General features: G+C 38.4%; 1 protein-coding gene across 1 annotated transcript in view; it reads left to right on the top strand.

Annotated features, from left to right (window-relative positions):
- NDC1 (NDC1 transmembrane nucleoporin) overlaps positions 1–19,625 on the top strand; it is a 47,662-nt gene that overhangs the window by 12,563 nt on the left and 15,474 nt on the right. Inside the window, exons 6-16 of the mRNA XM_059374809.1 lie at positions 860–968; positions 3,569–3,620; positions 5,982–6,117; positions 6,870–6,962; positions 8,691–8,772; positions 11,032–11,187; positions 13,971–14,216; positions 14,317–14,432; positions 16,716–16,766; positions 18,495–18,558; positions 19,354–19,454. Of these exons, the coding sequence (XP_059230792.1) occupies positions 860–968; positions 3,569–3,620; positions 5,982–6,117; positions 6,870–6,962; positions 8,691–8,772; positions 11,032–11,187; positions 13,971–14,216; positions 14,317–14,432; positions 16,716–16,766; positions 18,495–18,558; positions 19,354–19,454 (1,206 nt within the window). The remainder of the gene's footprint in view (positions 1–859; positions 969–3,568; positions 3,621–5,981; positions 6,118–6,869; positions 6,963–8,690; positions 8,773–11,031; positions 11,188–13,970; positions 14,217–14,316; positions 14,433–16,715; positions 16,767–18,494; positions 18,559–19,353; positions 19,455–19,625) is intronic.

Genomic DNA, 19,625 nt, shown 5'->3' with positions numbered 1-19,625 from the left:
TTCTTTCCAATAATTTAAAAATATTTTTTTCCATTGGTATTTTTGGGGCAGGAATGGGAGGGGGGGCAAATACTCTTTATTTCACAAAAGCTTAGTTTTACCAGGAAAAAAGCATTTCACATTTTTTCTTAATTGATATTTCTTTCTTAGATTGTTAGAATTGAAGGTACTACTCATTAGTGCACTGTTCAGCTGGGTCAGCCTTCTTACTGCACACATAATTGGAGACATGCCTTGCTCAGTGCTGTAGAGAGAAGCACTAGAACTCAGGTCTCCTGACTCAGTCTAGTGTCTTGCCTCCTGTTTTTCTTGAAGATAGCATTTAAAAACAGTTAGTGTAGAGGCAGTGTGTACATTATATTTAAGATTACATTCTCTGAAACTGGCCTGCCTGGATTAAAATGTCAGGTTTTCCTTTTGCTAGCTGGTAAATTGGTTCAGTATGCCTTGGTTTTCTCATAAATAAGATGCAGATAATAATGGAACCTTCTCTATAGGGTTGTGCTTAGAATAGTACCTGGTGCATGCTAAAGAACCAAAGAATGTTAGCTGCTGTTGTTCTGGTCATATGTTTTTTTGTGCTTACTCCGTCTCTGTAGTCCTTAGTGTAAGTATAGATCAGTATTGTTAATTATGTCATATCTGCTCTCGTATCAATGAGATGTTGTATAATGTAAATATTAAATATTTTATCATCAGTAATTAGTGATTTTTTTAACCTCTGGAATAAACTTTGTCTTTTTATACAGTGGTTATGCTTTTTATATGTGGACTGTTTTAGTTATGTGCTTGCTTTAAAATAAAATTGAACCTCTACTTGGATGTGTCATTTGATTCTGTTTTTCTTCTTTTTTCATAGCAATACAAATTCTTACGCTTCAGGAGATCTCTGCTCTTGTTAGTTAAGCATAGTTGTGTGGAATCACTGTTCCTGGTTAGGAATTTTTGCATCCTTTATTATTTTCTTGGTAAGAATTTCTGTTTTTTGATACAGTGTATGTGTTATCTCATTGCTCAGAAAATGTCAATTGCAAAGCCATTTTTTATTGTATTTGTATGTTTCTTAATTGTAGGTATGTGATTAGTCCAACTGATTCATTGTTTAGATTTTCATAGAGTATTTACTTAGTTAACAATATTGTTAAAGAAAATTTGGTATATACAATGGGATATAATTCAACCTTAAAAAAGGAAGGCAATGCTGTCACAAGCTACAACATGGATGAACCTTGAGGACATACTAAGTGAAATAACCCAGTTGCAAAAAGACAAATACTGCATGATTCTACTTATCTGAGGTATTATTTGAGTAGCCAGACTCTTAGAAACAGAAAGTAGAATTGTGCTTGGCAGGGCTGTGTGGGAAGGGGAAAGGAGGATTGTTGCTTGGCGGGTAGAGAGTTTCAGATTTTCAAAAGAAAAAAGTTCACGGATCCATTGCACAAATTGCATATAGTGTGTGTACACTTAAGGTTAAGATGATAAATTTTGTTATGTGGTTTTTACTACAATAAAAAATGCTTTTAAAAAATATTGTATATTCGGGACGCCTGGGTGGCTCAGTTGGTTAAGCAGCTGCCTTCGGCTCGGGTCATGATCCCAGCGTCCTGGGATCGAGTCCCACATCGGGCTCCTTGCTCCGCAGGGAGCCTGCTTCTCCCTCTGACTCTGCCTTCCACTCTGTCTGCCTGTGCTCGCTCTCACTCTCTCTTACAAATAAATAAATAAAATCTTTAAAAAAAAAAAAAAAAATATTGTATATTCTGTAAATAACCTACTTCTTTTTATAGCTTTTTATAACTTGGTACTAATATATTAGAAATATCCTGCTGCTGAGGAGACCTTATAGAATTTGTTAACATGAATTCTAAGTACAAAAATTGATGTACTTATTTAATATGATGAACAGTTCAAGTTGAGTGGAAAACATTAAGCTCAATAGCAACACATAATAATATATAAACAAAATTCAACATCCTAAAATACTCTTTTCAGACTATAGGTTTCCCCCACCATCTGAAAGTAGAGAGTTCCTATGAAACCTTCTGTAAGCCAAATGGCACAAAGTGAAGAAGCAATAAGCTTTAATTTATATGGAAAGATCTTTGAGTATCTCAAACCCCCAAAATAACCTCTCTTAGGCTTTTCTAATGCCTTTGGACACATCTTACTAACTGATGCACAGAGCAAATGGGGATAAAGCACAGAAGCTCACAGACACAGTTGAAAGCTCTGGAGGCTTGATGCTGAGATGCTGAGTGTACTTCGCAGGTTAGGAACTTGGCTGCACCCCTCTCACCATTCAGGATGCCCTGCTTCTGTGCAGTGACAGCTCTGGCTTGGGACAAAACAAGTGCTGAATGCTGTTTTCCCTTTTGTGCCTTATTTGTAAATTTGGATTTCTTTCAGTTGGTGAAAACAGGTGCTAGCATAGGCCTTTCATAAAAGTGAAGTGACATAACACAAACTGGAAAAGCAGGGGATACCTATATAACTTTCTGCTCCTACTTTTTCCTATGGAATAATTTTAGAGTTGTTCTCACTGGGCATAGGCCATTCTGTTGTCTCCTTCCTTCACTTGTAGTTTATATAACCCATTTTTCTATATTGCCCTTATAATTGTCATTTAATGTTAACACTTGGTTGTTTTGCATTAACCTGCTACCATGAGTCTGGATGTTTCCTACAATTGTATTGTACAATTGGGCTGACGTAGCAGCCAATCAGCATTTCCGTGGTCAGCTGTATCTTCTATAACCCACTTACGTTCCATTCAGGTTTCATTTCAAGTGTTTCCACTTTTCATTTTTTTTTTTGTTGCACTTTGGTCTTTTTGGCCAGTGTTCTCTTTCAGTTACTCGTTTTTGTAAAATGTTGTGTGGGCTTTTCAGGGAGACAAAGAGGCAGCACAATTACACGTTTTGCTCTCTGTGCCTTAACTGAATGACCGGTCACCAACAGACTTAGTAAGAAGGGATGCGATTAGTCACAAATTATGGTGTGTATCCATTATCTACATACTGATTTGTGTACTGAAAAGCTAGAAGTACTATGTTCAGTTGCTCACAGTAAATATACTGTGGTAACTGAAATTTGAATTGTGTTGTTGGGGGACTGTTGTGATTTAACTTAACTGCCACTGAAATATGACTGAAATATGTACGTAATCTGACCCATGCAAAGCAAGGACTTCTGTATTTAGAAATTATTCTCTTTTCCTGACCATTTTTAAAAAAAGATTTATTTTTTTATTTTAGAGAGAGTGGGAGTCTTAGGGAGCAGAAGGAGAGAGAATCTCAAGCAGACTCCCTGCTGAGCACAGAAAGTCAAGCTTCTTGATCTCACAGCCAAGGGCTGAGAGCATGACCTATGCTGAAATCAAGAATTGAATGCCTAACTGATGGAGCCTTTTAGGCACTCCTTCTGCCCACTCATAATCAAACAATGTAGCATTCTGACCAAGGTCTTTGTGTCTGCGTGGTCATCTCATCAACCTCATACTAAAGCATGGTTAAGATTTGCTGTATTAACTTTTTATGTTCATAGCATGGTATTTTTTTCCTTTCAGGCCATATTCCCAAAGCTTGGATTAGCACTGCGATGGATCTTCAGATAGATGAGTAAGTGACAGGTGAAAAGTCTGATTTTTAACACTGCTAGTTTCCATCCTTTTTAGGTGTTTGCCACTTCCAGATGGTGGTGTTCAGATTTAGCCTTTAAATAATTGTGTTCATTTTGGAATATACCTGGCTCGCATAATTTAAAATTCCAGTGCCATAAAACAGGTTATACAGTTAAAAAGAATCCTTTTGCTCCAGTCTCTGTAGTCACCCAGTTCCTCTACCTGGAAGTCAGCAATGATAATTTGTTCTTCATTAGATATAGCTTTTATATTATGAAAATGTGAGCTTCTTGAGTTGCACTCTTGCTTTACTCCTCAGTCATCATTCTCTGCTATGTTGGAATAGGCGTGCACAGTGCTATGGTATTATTCTAATTTTGCCTCTAAGGAAGCCATAATTGAGCAGGGTCGTGGGACCAGTTGAAGGTCATTAAGTGTCAATCAAGGGGGTAGCACTCTGGTGTATTGCTCTAGTTATTCCCAATGTACTTTGCCCATAGTTAAAGCTTTAATCTTTACTTGGCAAGTAAGTGTAAATTTCTCTAGTAGTATTTGTTCTTTTAGTTATTGATTATTCTACTGTGAGGTTTTTTTCTGCATCGTATATGGATTTAACTACTACCATTTTTTGGGAGTGAAGATACTTATATTTGTGGGTGCTTAAGATATTATGGTTCCTACTTTGTGAATTTCAATTTCTAACTTTAAAAATTCCTAGGTAAAATTTAGTTTTGTCTTCTGCTTAATTGCTCGATATGAAACTAAATGCATGGGTCATTTATTATGTTAATCCGAATTTTACATTGGGTCAAACGGAAAAAGAAAAACAATAATAATTTGATTATAATTTAATATAGTACTTTTTTCTTTCTTTCACTTAAAATGTATTTTGTTCATATGGCAGTGCCTAATATACTGTCCCTAATACATGGTGGCCCCTCAATAAAGATTTATTAAAAGGGCGCCTAGGTGGCTCAGTGGGTTGAAGCTTCTGCCTTCGGCTCATGTCATGGTACCAGGGTCCTGGGATTGAGCCCTGCATCGGGCTCTCTGTTCATCAGGGAGTCTGCTTCCCTCTCTCTCTGCCTGCCTCTGTACCTACTGTGGTCTCTGTCTGTCAAATAAATTTTAAAAAACCTTAAAAAAATTTACTAAAAATCTAAAAATAACTTGCTTCTTCCCAGGAAATGTTAAGTACTATGCTGGGCACTCCTAATATAAGGTGTTTCAAATCTCTTAATAGCCATAAGAGGTAGAAAGAGATTATATGCCACTATTATATGGAAGAAGAAGTTGAGGTGGGTTAGGTCAACCAGTTAACATAATCACAGCACTGATAAATGGCAGAGCCAGAGGTTCTAATCCTGTTTTTAAAATTGCTAGTTGTGGGTGCATCGGTGGCTCAGTGGGAAGCCTCTGCCTTTGGCTCAGGTGATGATCCCAGGGTGCTGGGATCAAGCCCCACATCGAGCTCTCTGCTCATCAGGGAGCCTGCTCCCTTCTCTCTCTGCCTGCCTCTCTGTCTACTTGTGATCTCTCTCTCTGTCAAATTAATAAATAATATCTTTTTAAAAAATTGCTAGTTGTGTGGTTGTAGGACTATGAGGACTTTGCCTATTGATCTATTCAGTGTTTTGGTAAAACATTGAGTGTTCACTTTATTTAGCTTTTTTTTTTTTTTAAGATTGTATTTGAGAGAGAGACAGAGAGTGCATGTACAGTATGGGGAGGGGCAGAGTAAGAGAGATGAGTGGACTGCCCGCTGAGCACAGAGCCCCATGGGGCTGACCCCAGGACCCCAAGATCATGACCTAAGCTGAAATCAGATCCTCAACAAAATGAGCTACCCAAGTGCCCCTTCTTTTAGCCTTCTAACAGTTTCTTAAATTATTTTAAAAGTAAAGATTGTGATTTTTAGATAGTGCCAATACCTGTTAACTATTGTGGAACTGTTTTTAGGGTGTACAGATAGAGCTGAAATCTGACCCAGGAGAGGTGCTAGTCCTATTGAATGGTTATGTATCAAATTACAAAGTAACAATAGTAAAATTTTACCCAGCCTCTAGGGGTTGGTTTATAGGCTTGACTCATTCTTCCTTCATAGTAAATGACAGTGAAGATTTGGAACAGAAGAAACTGAGCACAAATTTAGGTCTGTTCTTCCTTTAAGGCTCCCTTATGTAGTTCATAAAAAAGGTATCAGGGAGAGAATTTTATGGGGTGCAAAAGGAAAGGCATCTGTATCACCATTATTATTTAGAAGTAAGATTTATTTGTTTTTCATTATGAGGCCCAAGTCTATTAAATGCTTAGATTGTATTTTCCTCATAGGATTAAACAGTAATTTCTGCTTTCATAGGCACTTTCACAGGCCTCTTGACACTGTGCGTGGCCTCCTCAATCTCTCATTACTCTACCATGTCTGGCTTTGTGGTGTCTTTCTTCTGATGACTTGGTATATCTCATGGATACTCTTCAAAATCTTTGCCACAGAGGTTTGTAATGAATTTTTTGTTAATGCTTTTGTGTTTGGGAGTGCACAGACTTATTTATAGCAGAGCACTGAGCAGTATGCTCTTGTGCCCAGAGCCATTATGAGTAAGTTGGGTTTCCGTTTCTTTTCTAAGACTTTGTTAGGGATGTATCATTTGTGTGTCTGCTGTCTGTCTGTCTGTAAGAAACAGTGTTATTGTTCTTGATTTTTGGCAACTAAACTGAACTGCTAGTGGAGCTTACTTTGTTTTATCTATAGTGTAATTCTATTCTGAAAGTTTCCCTTTCTCTATTGAGCACATACTAAATGCGTGAATTTTAAATCAGTTTTCTGTGCTATTGATATTACTACTATTAAAATATTTAATGTAAGACAATAATTGTTCTTTGAGAGAAAGTTTTAAATTTTATATTGAAATGGTTTTAAATAAATGGGATTTCCATGGTCTTTGTCATCCAAGTGTTTGTCTTAGAAAATGAATGTTTCATTTTACCATCTCTGTAGGTTTGTAGAGAATATTTGTTTCTATTTTTGGCAGCCAGAGATCTAATAAAATTGGGAAAGTAACATTTTAGAAAGTAGTGTATTTGGGTATATTTAATTTTAATGCAACCTGTTATTAAAATACTGAAGATACTAATTTGTTGTGTTATCTCCTGTTGTAATAAATTACCGTCAGTGTGAAATTACTGAATGTAATAAAGTCAAGAAAATCATCATTTCATAGTCTTTATATTTGATTATATTTGATAGGCTCATCTGTTTCCTGTTCAGCCACCATTTTCCGAAGAGTCAGATGAATGCCTCCCAAAGGTTTTAAACAGCAATCCTCCCCTCATCGTTAAGGTACCTGAACTGTACATTTTGTGTCTTCATACAGTCACCTCTAACTTGTCTTATGGAATGGACTTAATATGCAGTGTATTTGATACATTTTTTGAGGGCCTAGAATATTCTAGTACCAATATTGTAAAAAATCAAGTACATGCTACATTGAGTGCTGTTTACTTTTTCAATTTTTATTCCAAGTGACTAAAATACAAGAATATATTTCAGTGTATTTGTACAAGCTAAACTAAACTGTATTTAGGATAGATATAAAAATAGTTCCAACCATGAAATACCATGATATACAACCATGTGCGTTTGCTTTTCACAAACTCCTTATGGTAGCAAAACAAAATACCGTCTTTCGTTTGTTTGTTTTGTTGCTGTTGCTGTTGTTTTTATCATGAGTCAAGATGTATTTTTACTCATGTAGTATTGTTGGCTGTTATGATCAAAGGTAGGTGTACACATACAGTGAACTCAAAATAGATAATCATAATGATCCTAAAATCAATTTTATTTTTTTAATTTTATTTTTTTAAAAGATTTAATTTATTTACTTGACATCACAAGTAGGCAGAGAGGCAGGCAGAGAGAGAGAGGAGGAAGCAGGCTCCCTGCCAAGCAGAGAACCCGACTTGGGGCTCGATCCCTGGGATCATGACCCGAGCCAGAGGCAGAGGCTTTAACCCACTGAGCCACCCAGGTACCCCCTAAAATCCATTTTAATGAGAAGAGTTTAAAGAAGCTGTAGTAAGTTCACAAATTAAACCTAAGTGAGAATAACTTGTTTGGATTTAAATTGCATTTTGAAATTTTCAAGTAGATCTGTAATATATGTAATCCTGTTAAGAGATCATAGTGCTTAAAAAAGAATTTGAAGAAAATGGAACCCAGAGTTTGGAATACACTCTAGAAAAGTTGTAAATTGATAAGAAAATGACCCACTGAGGTTCTGATTATCTTTAAACATCAATTATGACTAATTTATTAGATAAAACAAATATATCAGGTACTCATTGTGTTACTTAACAAATCTGTATTCACTTGGTAGATGTCAGTCACTGCTAGTTGCTTAAGGCATAATAATGAATTAGATGTAGCACAGCCTAATGGAAAAGGCAGATATACAAACTAATGAAAATTTACTGTGGTAAGTGCAGTGGGAACCACTTATTCTGCTTAGAACCAAAACAAGAAACCTTCACAGAAGTTATGTTGTCTTGAATGATGAGTGAAGGGGTTTGCCAGGAGGCAAAATGACGATTTTGGTAAAAAAGTACAACATATGTTGTGTGTCTGCTGTGTGCCAGGCACTGCCTTTGGATGTGGTAGCAAGTAAAATGCTATCCCTGCCTCACAGTTTAGTGGGTGGAACCACTCATGTGGAACCACATGAGACAAGGAAACAGGCAGTTAAGTGCAATAGTTGAGAGCTGTGTGAGTATATGTTTGTCTGGGGGGACCTGGGAAGTTCCAGGAGGAAGTGATGTTTTAAGTTTCCCACCGTAGAAGTGGGAAAAAAGACACAAATAGATCCGTAGATGGAGCCGCCAGTGAGTGGGGCAGCCTACAGAAGGTAGAGGCAGGAAAGTTCTGGGAGTCTAGAAAGTGGAAGAGTATTTCCTTCATGAAAAATTTCAACTAATTTCCCCTTACATATATAATGCTGAGCCCAATTCATAAATAAGATTTTTATATAGAAGTTAAAAAAATTAAGTAATGTGTATTTTTTTTTCTTTTTAGTATTTGGCATTGCAGGACCTGATGTTGCTTTCTCAGTATTCTCCTTCACGAAGACAAGAAGTTTTTAGCCTTAGCCAGCCAGGTATTGCTAAAAGTAACAGACGCAGGCATGTGTGTGCAGAAAGTGTTCCACTTAAAGTTTTTGGTGAGAGAGATGTGTTTAATACAATATCCCACAGCTGTGAGTCCATTAAGTGAAGTATTGATTTAAATCTTATGTAAGTAAGATTCTAACCACCACTGCGATGGGTAGAAGTTATATTTCCAGAAAAGTATTTTTAAACTCTTATATGTTATCTTCCTCAGCAGCCTCATTCCCTTAACCTGAAAAAATTATGAGGTAGGTTGACAATTTTAGGGCAGAAGAGTACAGTTTAAGAATCCTCAAAGTTTTAATGCTACAAAGGGTCTTGAAAATCAGGTGGTCTAATCCCTAGATGGGGGATCTAAGTCTCAGAGAGATTAAGTGTCTTACATAAAGTTAATGTCCTAGAGTAAGAAATTTTGTCCTTTGACTCCCAAGTACAGAGCTCCCTCCTTCTGCCATGCTACCTTGCCTCCCTTTATTTTTTTATTTTTATTTATATATTTTTTATTAACATATAATGTATTATTAGCCCCAGTGGTACAGGTCTGTGAATCACCAGGTTTACACACTTCACAGCACTCACCATAGCACATACCTTCCCCAATGTACTTTGCCTCCCTTTAAAAAAAGTAAAAGAGTACTAGATTTGATAGTGACCCAAGGATGCTCTTGGCAACTCTGAAAGACTTCTCCATTTTTACTTGTTACAAACTCCTTGTTACAACTATGCCAGTGCTCTCCCTTGTTCCTGGATGGTAAGCATCTCAGCCCAGTCACCAATGGAGAATAGGGAACCTAGGTAGCTTTTCATCTCTGTAATCAGCTTTTCATTATTTGACTATACTTGCCAATTCCCACATTCTAAAAGAAACCTCTATAGTTAAGTGTTACATAGAAATGAAATTCAGTTACATGAAAGTATAAATGATTGAGCCACTCTCTTTTTAGTAGCATGAAACATCCAGAGCTGATGCTGTGGAAAATTAACCAAGTCTTTTCTGTCAAACTTAGGTTCACCAGGGAATGCTCTATGCATTAAATATTTTCACCAGTTACTCCAGTAAACTGTAGTAGGGTGACATGTTCTCTGCCAGAGAACTTACATTCTAGGGCGTATTATTAAAATTTAACTCAAGCATTACATAGTTCTTTAGTGGTCCTGAGTTAAGAGCAGTACAAAACCTTTTGAAACTTATTGATGGAGTACTTTGTTTGCATGCAGGTTAAGTTGTGTTCCTCTTGAGCTGTAAATGGGGACAGTGTTTAGGGAGGGATCTAAGTGAGGGGAGGAGCATTATTTGTGACCCAGGCTGGGGAAACCAGTTTTCAGTGGACTCCTCAGCTATTCTTAACATAAAAAGATTGATTAGTTGGTTGATTTTTACATGGTAGCTATAGGTGATAAGGTCTTAGAAAATGAAAAGATAATGAGAAGGAAGGGAATTTTTACAAGATTTTGGATTGCAGTAGTTTACTAAATAATAAAGAATGTAAATTCTCTAAGTGTAAAGTATGATTGTTATCATGTTATCAAGTATGATTATTACCTGTGTTATACCTACAGATATAATAACAAATAGGGGCTATTATTAATGAAAATGTAAGAAAACATAGTGAGCCAGACACAACAGTTTATATAGGTAATTGAGGGTTATGGGTTGCCTCTCATTAGCCATGCTTGTATTCATTGTCTTAGTCTTTAGTCTGTTCAGTGGTGCTAAGGAAGTAATCCTCTTTTTCACTGAACCCATACTCTAGTGTTTGGCTTTATTTTTAGCAGCCAGTATTAGAGTTTTTTGTTTGGTTTGGTTTGGTTTTATGCTAAAATAGCAAGCTTTTGCTTGTAGAGTTTTTGGAAAATTATTTTGCCCAAATATTTATTGAACTCCTGCTGTGTACTAGATGACAGGAGTATAAATAGTAGCTTAGCCAAGTAAAGTGGGCCCTGATGCAAAGTGTCATAGCATTTTTTTTTTTAAAGATTTTATTTATTTATTAGAGAGCGCACTTGCACATGAGTGGAGGGGGGAGAGGCAGAGTTCAGAGAAGCAAACTCCCACTGAGCAGGGAGCCTGACCCAGGGCTCCATCCCAGGACCCCAAGATTATAACCTGAGCCGAAGGCAGATACCCAAACAACTAAGCCACCCAGGTGCCCCTGTCATGTAGCGTTTCTTATTGAATTTTCTCCTCACTTTGAGAAGGTGACTATAAGATTATGTACATTTTAAAAGCTGGTATTTGGACCTCCTAGGTGGACATCCCCACAACTGGACAGCCATTTCAAGGGAGTGTTTGAATCTTTTAAACGATATGACTCAGAAACTGGTTCTCTACCAAGAAGCCGCTGCTACAAATGGGAGAATGGTGTCCTCTTACTCCGTGGAACCCAAGAAATCAAATTCTCCAGGTAGTTCCTATATTACTGTGAGAAGGCAAAGCATGTACATTTTTTTCCCTAAGATACATGGCAGTAGTTAATCTCAGGATATGTATACATGACTGTGAGGGATTTATTTTTAGGGAAAATTGATCTAATACATAGAATATTATACTGAACCAAGAAAAAGGCCTGGGTATCACTATAGATTGAAGAAATAAGGTCTGCTGTGTCCGTGGTGTTAGAAAGGTTAACAAACTGTGGCCCATCTGATAGAAGCCTTTAGCTTCCTCAAGTGCAGAGCCAGGTGAAGCATTATATGTCATACTGGGTTGCTGTCCTTTTCGCAGTATCCCTGAGACAGGTAGTTGTTGGACAATGCCCAGAGGAGAGCACCTGCAGTGACTGAGCAATCTCGCCATGGGGCCATCACATTCATTGTTTTAAGATAGCTTCATAGGATATTTGAAAGATGGAACCTGAGAAGCACGGTGGAGGGACAGAGGCTATTTGACCAAATTCCTTAAGTAGAAGAAACCTAGGAATGTTAGACTGATGAAAGGTCTTAACGTCCACATGCCTTTTGGAGGCAGGCCTTGAATGAAAATGAGCAAAACTGGCTGGGTGAGGAATGTGGTAAACTTGAGAGCCCTGGCTTCACCCAACGGGGAAGGGGTAAGCTTCGGTCCACTGTTCCCCTGTGGGAATTTGGACCTGGTGTTCTGTGCCGCATCCCCCCTCCCTGCCATTAGGTGAAGCCTGAAAGCTAAAAATACTGTGGGTAAAATTTTCCACTTTTTAAATATTGGCAATTGATCTTGATACTTAAAAAAATCCCTGTATGGGGGCACCTGGGTGTCTCAGTCGGTTAAAGCTGCTGCCTTTGGCTCAGGTCATGGTCCCAAGGTCCTGGGATTGAGTCCCTCATCGGGCTCTCTGCTCAGCGGGGAGCCTGCTTCCTCCTCTCTCTCTCTCTGCCTGCCTCTCTACCTACTTGTGATCTCTGTCTGTCAAATAAATAAATAAATAATCTTAAAAAAAAAAAATCCCTGTGTGGGTCATAGCAAGCATCATTACTCTGGAGGGGCCATTGACCAAAAACAAAAGATTACAAATGAAAAATGATTTAAGTAAGACCATGAATGTCAGATTGTAAAAGATTGTAGAGTGTCTCTGTTCTCAACATTCAGATTACCATTTCTTTTTTTCAACAAATTTTATTGAATGCTTACTATATACCAAGCAATGTGCTAGAAGCAAGAGATTCAAAGATGAAAAAACACTCTTAGAACTGACTTCTGGTGGGAGGCACATAAATAATGAGAAGACAGTGTAACTGCTAAAAAGATGTCTGTCAAAAAGGAGTCTGAATGGGTAAGATAATGGTAGATAATAGAAGGCGGCCTTGTGTGTCCAGGTAGGAGTTTGTATTTTGTAGGGATAGGGTGCCATTAGTGAATTTTAAATAGGCTAGTTATATCACATTAGCATGTTAAATCATTGTAACCCTGGGTTAGTGGGGAGAGTCAGGGGTCTGATCAAACAGGAATTGTGCGTTACTTTAAGTTGCTGTCACGTTCCATTGCTCAGTCAAAATTTGTTTCTAATTTTGTAAAATGTAAAAACTTCTGTCTTAATTTTTTTAAAAGATTTTATTTATTTATTTACTTGACAAAGATCACAAGTAGGCAGAGAGGCAGGCAGAGAGAGAGGAGAAAGCAGGCTCCCCGCTGAGCAGAGAGCCCGATGTGGGGCTCGATCCCAGGACCCTGAGATCATAACCTGAGCGGAAGGCAGAGGCTTTGACCCACTGACCCACCCAGGTGCCCCCGTCTTAATTTTTAAATTGATTCTTCAAATATTTCCAAAGTTTAGCACTTTAAATATTTGATGTTTTATGACGGTTTTATATATACATATATGTATATATACATACATATCTACATATGTATGTATATATTTTAAGATTTTATTTATTTATTAGAGAGAGTATGAGCATGAGCACAAGCAGGGGGAGGGGCAGAAGGAGAGGGAGAAGGAGGCTCCCCAATAAGCAGGGAGCCCAACGTGGGCTGGATCCCAGGACCCTGGGATCATGACCTGAGCCGATGCTCAACCCACTGAGATGCTCAACCCACTGAGCCACCCAGGCACTCCTTATGGCAGTGTTATTAAGAAGATAGAATACTAGTGTAATTTATTTGTCTTTGTGCCTTGTACTGAAGTGGCTGGAAAAATATTCCTTTGTTTTTATACAACAGAATCTATAAATTGGTGGTTATAAGATAATTGTTGAGCAAGGTGTTTACAGATCATATTTGTAGATGATTCTGGGCAAATTCATCTCTGGTGTGACTTTTGTTAACTCAAAAAAATGCTGTAGAAAATGGATAAGTGTGCACCCTGTATCAGTACACTTTCACAGTACAGGTTTGCTTTAGTCACATGACAGCTGCAGTAGGAACTTGGGGTAGCACTGGGCATATTCCAGTGCGGTAATTGAAGTTGCCGTTTGAAAGTGAAATATAAATTGGTAAGTTCATTCAACACAGCTTAGATTTAGAGAAACTGTCCTTGAAGCTGAAGATATTCTCTGCGGGGAGAAAACAAGTGGGGCTGCACCAATCTAACAGAAGGGGGTGCAGAGTGCTCCACGAGTGGTCACTGAGCTGCAGCAGTGAAAGCTGGATGTTGAGGATGTAAACCCAAAGGAAACCTGCTCCTGAGCCTTGGGTAAATGCATGAAACCAAAACCCGAGGTGGGTGCAGTTTGTTCGGGCTGCCTCTTAAGCACTGGATCTGTTCTTTTACAGAAGAAGCTACTTTTCAGACTCCAAAATCCAGCCAGATGCCTCGGCCTTCAGTGCCACCATTAGTTAAGATGTCACTGTTTTCCTCCAAATTGTCTACGCCTGATGTTGCCAGTCCCCTTGGAAGCCCGTTTGGCTCTAGTGTGGTGAATCGGATGGCTGGAATTTTTGATGTAAATACCTGCTATGGGTCCCCTCAGAGTTCTCAGCTCATAAGAAGAGGGCCAAGATTGTGGACTTCTGCTTCTGGTAAGGGGACTGTTTTCTAGAATTTGAAATGTAGTTACAGAGACTTATAACCCGAGTTTTCACCTTCTTGGTTTTTTGTTTTATTTTTTGTTTTCTTTAGATCAGCAAATGACTGAATTTTCTAATCCTTCTCCATGTACCTGTGTTAGTGCTGAGGGTAAGACAGCGAGACAGCCCAGTATGATTTATTCATGGATTCAGAATAAACGTGAGCAGGTAGGGTGATAGAGTTGTAGGATTTATATTCGCATGTATCGTTGAGAGCATCCAGGATTGACTTATATGAAGTTGCTGGTATTTGACTGGTTTGGAGCTATATAAGTTGCAACTTCATATGACTTCACCTAATGCGATGCCTTTGCTCTGTGAATTCTTTCATCTAAGAAATATTTGCTGAGTTCTTTATATATGCAGAGTGTGGTTTTAGGCACTGGGAAAATACTGAACTAAAGCCCCTGACTATTTGTTTACATTCCAGTGAAGGGAAATAGATGAAGAAGCAAATGTATTAAACTGTATCTTTCAGTATTAAAAAATTCTACTAACGGTAAGACTTACTTTGGGTACCATTAGGAAAAAGTTTCCAGTTAAATCATGTTATGCTATTGATTATAAGATGGATCCCAATACGTTATATTCAAATTATGAACAATATGTGTTTTAAAAGGGAAGAAATTTGATGTCTTAAGTGCTGTACAGAAGTTACGAGAGGTCTTGTTGCTTGGGTGACACCTGATTAGAGACCTGAACGGAAGGCGGAGAGCAGCAAAATGCAAAGGTCTTAGGTGGGAGTGGGCTTGGTTTGGGTGAGGGATAGTGTGGACACCAGTAGGTGTTGGGGAAGTCAGAGAGGTAGCAGCACCCAGAGTTTATCAGGCGCATTAGTTGTTTTGAAGACTCACATTTTCTCTGAGTGAGACGGAAAGGCACAGGATGGTTTTGTTCATGAGAATGATGTGATGTAACCTTACATTTTGAAAATGCTGCTTTAGCTGTCGTGTTGAGGTAAGATTCTCGGAGGGCAGGAATAGAAGCAGAGAGACAGTTGTAAAGCTGTTGAGGTAATCTAGTGGGAGATGATGGTATCGATGGTTGTGGTGGGGACTGCAAGATGTAATCAAGGTCTGGGTATATTTTGAAAGCAGGCCTAATAGGATTTGCTTATGGTCTGGTTGTGATGTAAAAGAGTTAATGTTGATTTTCGGATTTTTGGCCTGAGTATATTATGATATAGTATAGTTGCAATTAGCTGATTATTCTGGAAGAGGAGATTTGATAGAGGTGAGGTAGGGAAATGATGAGATCGGTTTATGTTCTTTTGAGATACTTATTAGACAACCAATTGAAAATACTAAGAACTGAGACATATATCTAGAGCATAGGGAAAAGTTTTGGGTTAGAAATGGTAATTTGGAAGTCATCAGCATACAGGCAGTATTTAAAGCCATGAGACTCCATGAAAATTCTTTGGGATTGTTACAGAAGAAGAAAGAAGCAAGAATGGGATCCTCTAGCGATTCCAGGTCTGGGTGGTGAGGAGGAATGGCAGAGGGGACCAAGTGACTGTGGAGGTGGGAAGAAAACTGAAGAGGAGAAGTGAGTGGTGCCACATGTTGCTGATGGGTAGCCTGAGAGCCGCTCTAGGATGAACTGATCTGTGTGTGTGTGTGGGGGGGTGGAATGTGGAGGTCATTGAGTCCTTGATGAGCTTCTGGGTGGAGCAGATGGGACTAATGCGTATTGGATGGGGCCAGGAGAGATTGGGGGAGGAATCCGGCCACAAGGAAAGCTGGATTTTTCAAGGAGTTTTGCTATTAGGGGTGCAAAGAAAAGGGGTAATTAATAGCTGGAGGGAGTTGAGGGGTCAAGGAAGGGTTTTATGTTTTAAGATGGGAGGAATGACAACATCTTTGCTGATGGAATGATTGATTAATAGAGGCACTGCGGGCATTTCACAGAATTCGGGATCCCATTTGCCTTACATATCATAAATCCTGCCATATCATGAATTCACTTTCAAGTCAGTTGGGTTATGTAGCTTTCAGTTTAATACTAAGAAAATTGTTTTCCATGTAAATGTCAACTAGTAGAAAACCATTTCCTATCTTAAGATTCTTTATTTTATTTATTTATTTTTTTGGTAAGGGAAACACACACTTTTTTGGTATTAAGAGGCTAAAGGTCAAGACAGTTGTCAAGAAGTGAGTAAGAAAATACCCCTGGAACCACTTTGAATTCCTTTTATCATAGAACTCTAATTTGGGGGTTAGCATGTGTACATGGAAAGTCAGTTTAGGTTAGACGATCCATCTTGGTTATCCAACTTACGTACAAAAGGTATTTACTTATATGGTTTACTGCAAATACTGTCCTTTCTCTGTAAGATGTGAAGCGTTTCATTTAATTTAGTGTCAGCAAGTACATTGGAATGTGTTAACATTATATTTGAATAGAACTGAAAACTTTAAATGTGTTCATTCTTCCTTTTCTCCAACTCAGGTTAAGAATTTCTTATCAAAACGGGTGCTGATAATGTATTTTTTCAGTAAGGTAAGAATATATAGTTCAGTGTTAGGAATGGGGGGAGAGGAAATGAGAGAAGAAAGGAAGTACCAGACTGGATTTGACTTCTAAATATTGAGCTCAATCCTAGCAAGCCAGACAGCTTTGCAGAGTGCTTCACTGTACCTCTGTGTGAGTAAGAGCTGCCCTAGACCCCCAGCTCATCCCAGGGACTTCCTGTGGCTTGACTCTTTTGGACTTCTGAGTCTCCTGGTTGCAGGCAGCTTTGTGGGGGTGGGCAACCCCTTCCTGCAAAATGGTCAAATCCGTGGCGGTCCCTCATGGCTCATTGTCTTGCTACAATCTTTGTGGCCAGTTTGGTGTTCAGAAGAGAGATGACTGGATTAAGTTGCAGATGTTAAGCTTGTGTGGGATAAAAAGTTGTAATTCAGGCCACAAACTAAATGACTTTCCATCTTGTGTGTCAGCTGCTCCAGCTGTCACAGGAGAGTAACTGAATGGCAGAAGCTAAAGAATCCTTCCTTTTTCACTCACTACAGCTGTTGTATGTTAATCCTTTGATGAGCAAAACCTTTGCCCATATGTAGGGGAAAGAATTTTTGTTTTGTTTTAGTTACTTTAGTCTGGCTTCTTTCGTTCTGAAGATATTACAGTATTAGCTAATACTGTACTCCAAGGGCACTGGCATGCATCATTAATTTTTACTCTGTGGGGAGAGAGATCTAAGAGTGACTCTGACAGAATAAAGGTACACAGAACAAAGAATCATTTCAAGGGCTTGAAACTGTTTTCTCACTTTGGTGGCAGAGGAGATCTACCCACCTAGCAATGATGTTTACCAAAAAGAATCTACCTTAGGCTCTCCATTAGAGCTTTGGGACAACCATCACCCCCCTGAGGAAGGGGTCTTGTCTTCCACCAAGAGGAAGAGGGGTTGTCCGAAGTTTTACTTCAGAGGATAGGAAGAGGACTCATCCTTGTGTCTTATGTACACTGTGTTGTTTCCTCTTAAGTTCCCTCATTTAATTCTAACAGCATTCCTCTGAGATATCTCTCTGTCCTCATTTTACAGATAAAGAAACCTGAGGCTCAGAAAGGTCAAGTAACTAGTCTAAGGGCACGGAGCCAATAAGTGGCAGAGCAGATGCTGAACAAGATCTGCTTTTTCTGTGGAAGTGAATGGCTGCCTTTGATTCTAGTTTTGCAAGTGGATCTATTTTATGATAAGGAGCTGTACACGCTGCTGTTTGGTGTTGAGAAATGTAACATGCCGATGTACTTAATAGGCTTCGTTGGGTGCATCACAAAATCAGCATTTGTTTAAATGGACCAATTAGTGCTCCCTACTCTTTGACCTTGCTATCTTAAAGAAGGTTGGATGGTGTTTCTTTTGAGTGGGGCTGAGGGTAGACAATTAAGAGAGGTAATATGTATTTAGGCAGTTCTGGGATTTAAAAAAAAAAGCATTGTAGCCATTCTCTGAGGTGATCTGTATACTAATCTGAGGTGAGTTGAGTGTGTGTAACTCTTATTTTAAATGAGAAACTGAGACAGATTTAGAGATTGGGCAAGGGTCACACAATAAGTTGGTGGCAGAATGCTTTATTGCAGTTAAATCCTATTATATAAGAATTTCAGATTTTAATTCTTAAGAGGCTGCTGAGAATTTTTTATTGTTATAGGCTCCCTAGTTGATTAGATGAAATAACAGAGTTAATGCCCAGCTGAACTTAAATGTTTCTGTTGTATTTGTAGCACCCAGAGGCCTCTATTCAGGCTGTTTTTTCAGATGCCCAAATGCATATTTGGGCATTAGAAGGTAAGCAATCACAGTGAACTACAGTACAACTCTGATTTTAATTATCAGTTAAATACTGAAGCATCTCCAAAAATAAATTTACTGAAGTATATCCATGAAAAGTCAGGTCTGGATCTTGACCTCAGTCTTTGAATTTTTAGATACAATTTTTATGTCTTTGTTTTATATGGATCAATTTCCTTAGATATTTAAATATACTTTAATTTGGGCAGAAATTATCCTTGTTAACAAGCAGAGAAACTGAGCCTGGGATTCTTGCTTGTCTTTTTCTACTTCAAAAAACTGCAATTAATAGAATGTTTTCAACTGTCAACTTATATTGACATAACATTTTTAACATTTGAACATATTTAACTTAGCTTGAATATAAAAACTTAGTTGTTAAAGAAGTGAGTTTTTTTTTTTCCATCTCCTAGATCCTGCCTTCTGAGTGCTTAAAATGATACTTCCTCAGAGAGCCCTTTCCTGACCCCCTGTGAAAAGTGTCCTCACAGCTGTCACTCTTTTCGCTTATTCTGCTTTGTTTTCTTTCTACCACTCATCACTACCAAACACAATATTATTTAAAAGCTTTTTTTCGTGCTAGAATGCAGACTGTCATCTTATTCCTGACCCCATATAGTTGAGCACCTCTCCAGTGCCTGTTCCAGTCTTTTGCCCATTTTTCTATTGTACTCCCCTCATCCAATATTTTAAGCTCTTCACATATTCAGGATATTAATAGTTTCTCAGCTGATGCAAATAGATGTGCCTAATTTGGATTTCCTTTAAATTTTTTTTTCTTTTCCTCTTGAGGTCTGTCTCACTTAGTAGCAGCATCATTTACCGAAGACAGATTTGGAGTTGTCCAGACTACACTACCAGCTATTCTTAATACCTTGTTGACGCTGCAAGAGGTAAGCAGTATTTGGGTTTGGGAGAGGTTGTGTCTTTCTCTCCTTCCTAGGTTTTCTGGTTTGTTTCTTATAGCTCATGTTTACAAAGCATATGTTAGAAGTTAAATATGGTACTGTTCTCACCCTTGGGAAATCAACAATCTAAGAGAGACCAGGAAGAGAAACTAATTC

This window comes from Mustela nigripes, chromosome 14 (genome assembly GCF_022355385.1).
Source record: "Mustela nigripes isolate SB6536 chromosome 14, MUSNIG.SB6536, whole genome shotgun sequence".
NCBI lineage: Eukaryota > Metazoa > Chordata > Mammalia > Carnivora > Mustelidae > Mustela > Mustela nigripes.
The sequence above is the reverse complement of the archived record's forward strand: the minus strand, read 5'-3'. Positions and strand labels throughout refer to the sequence as shown.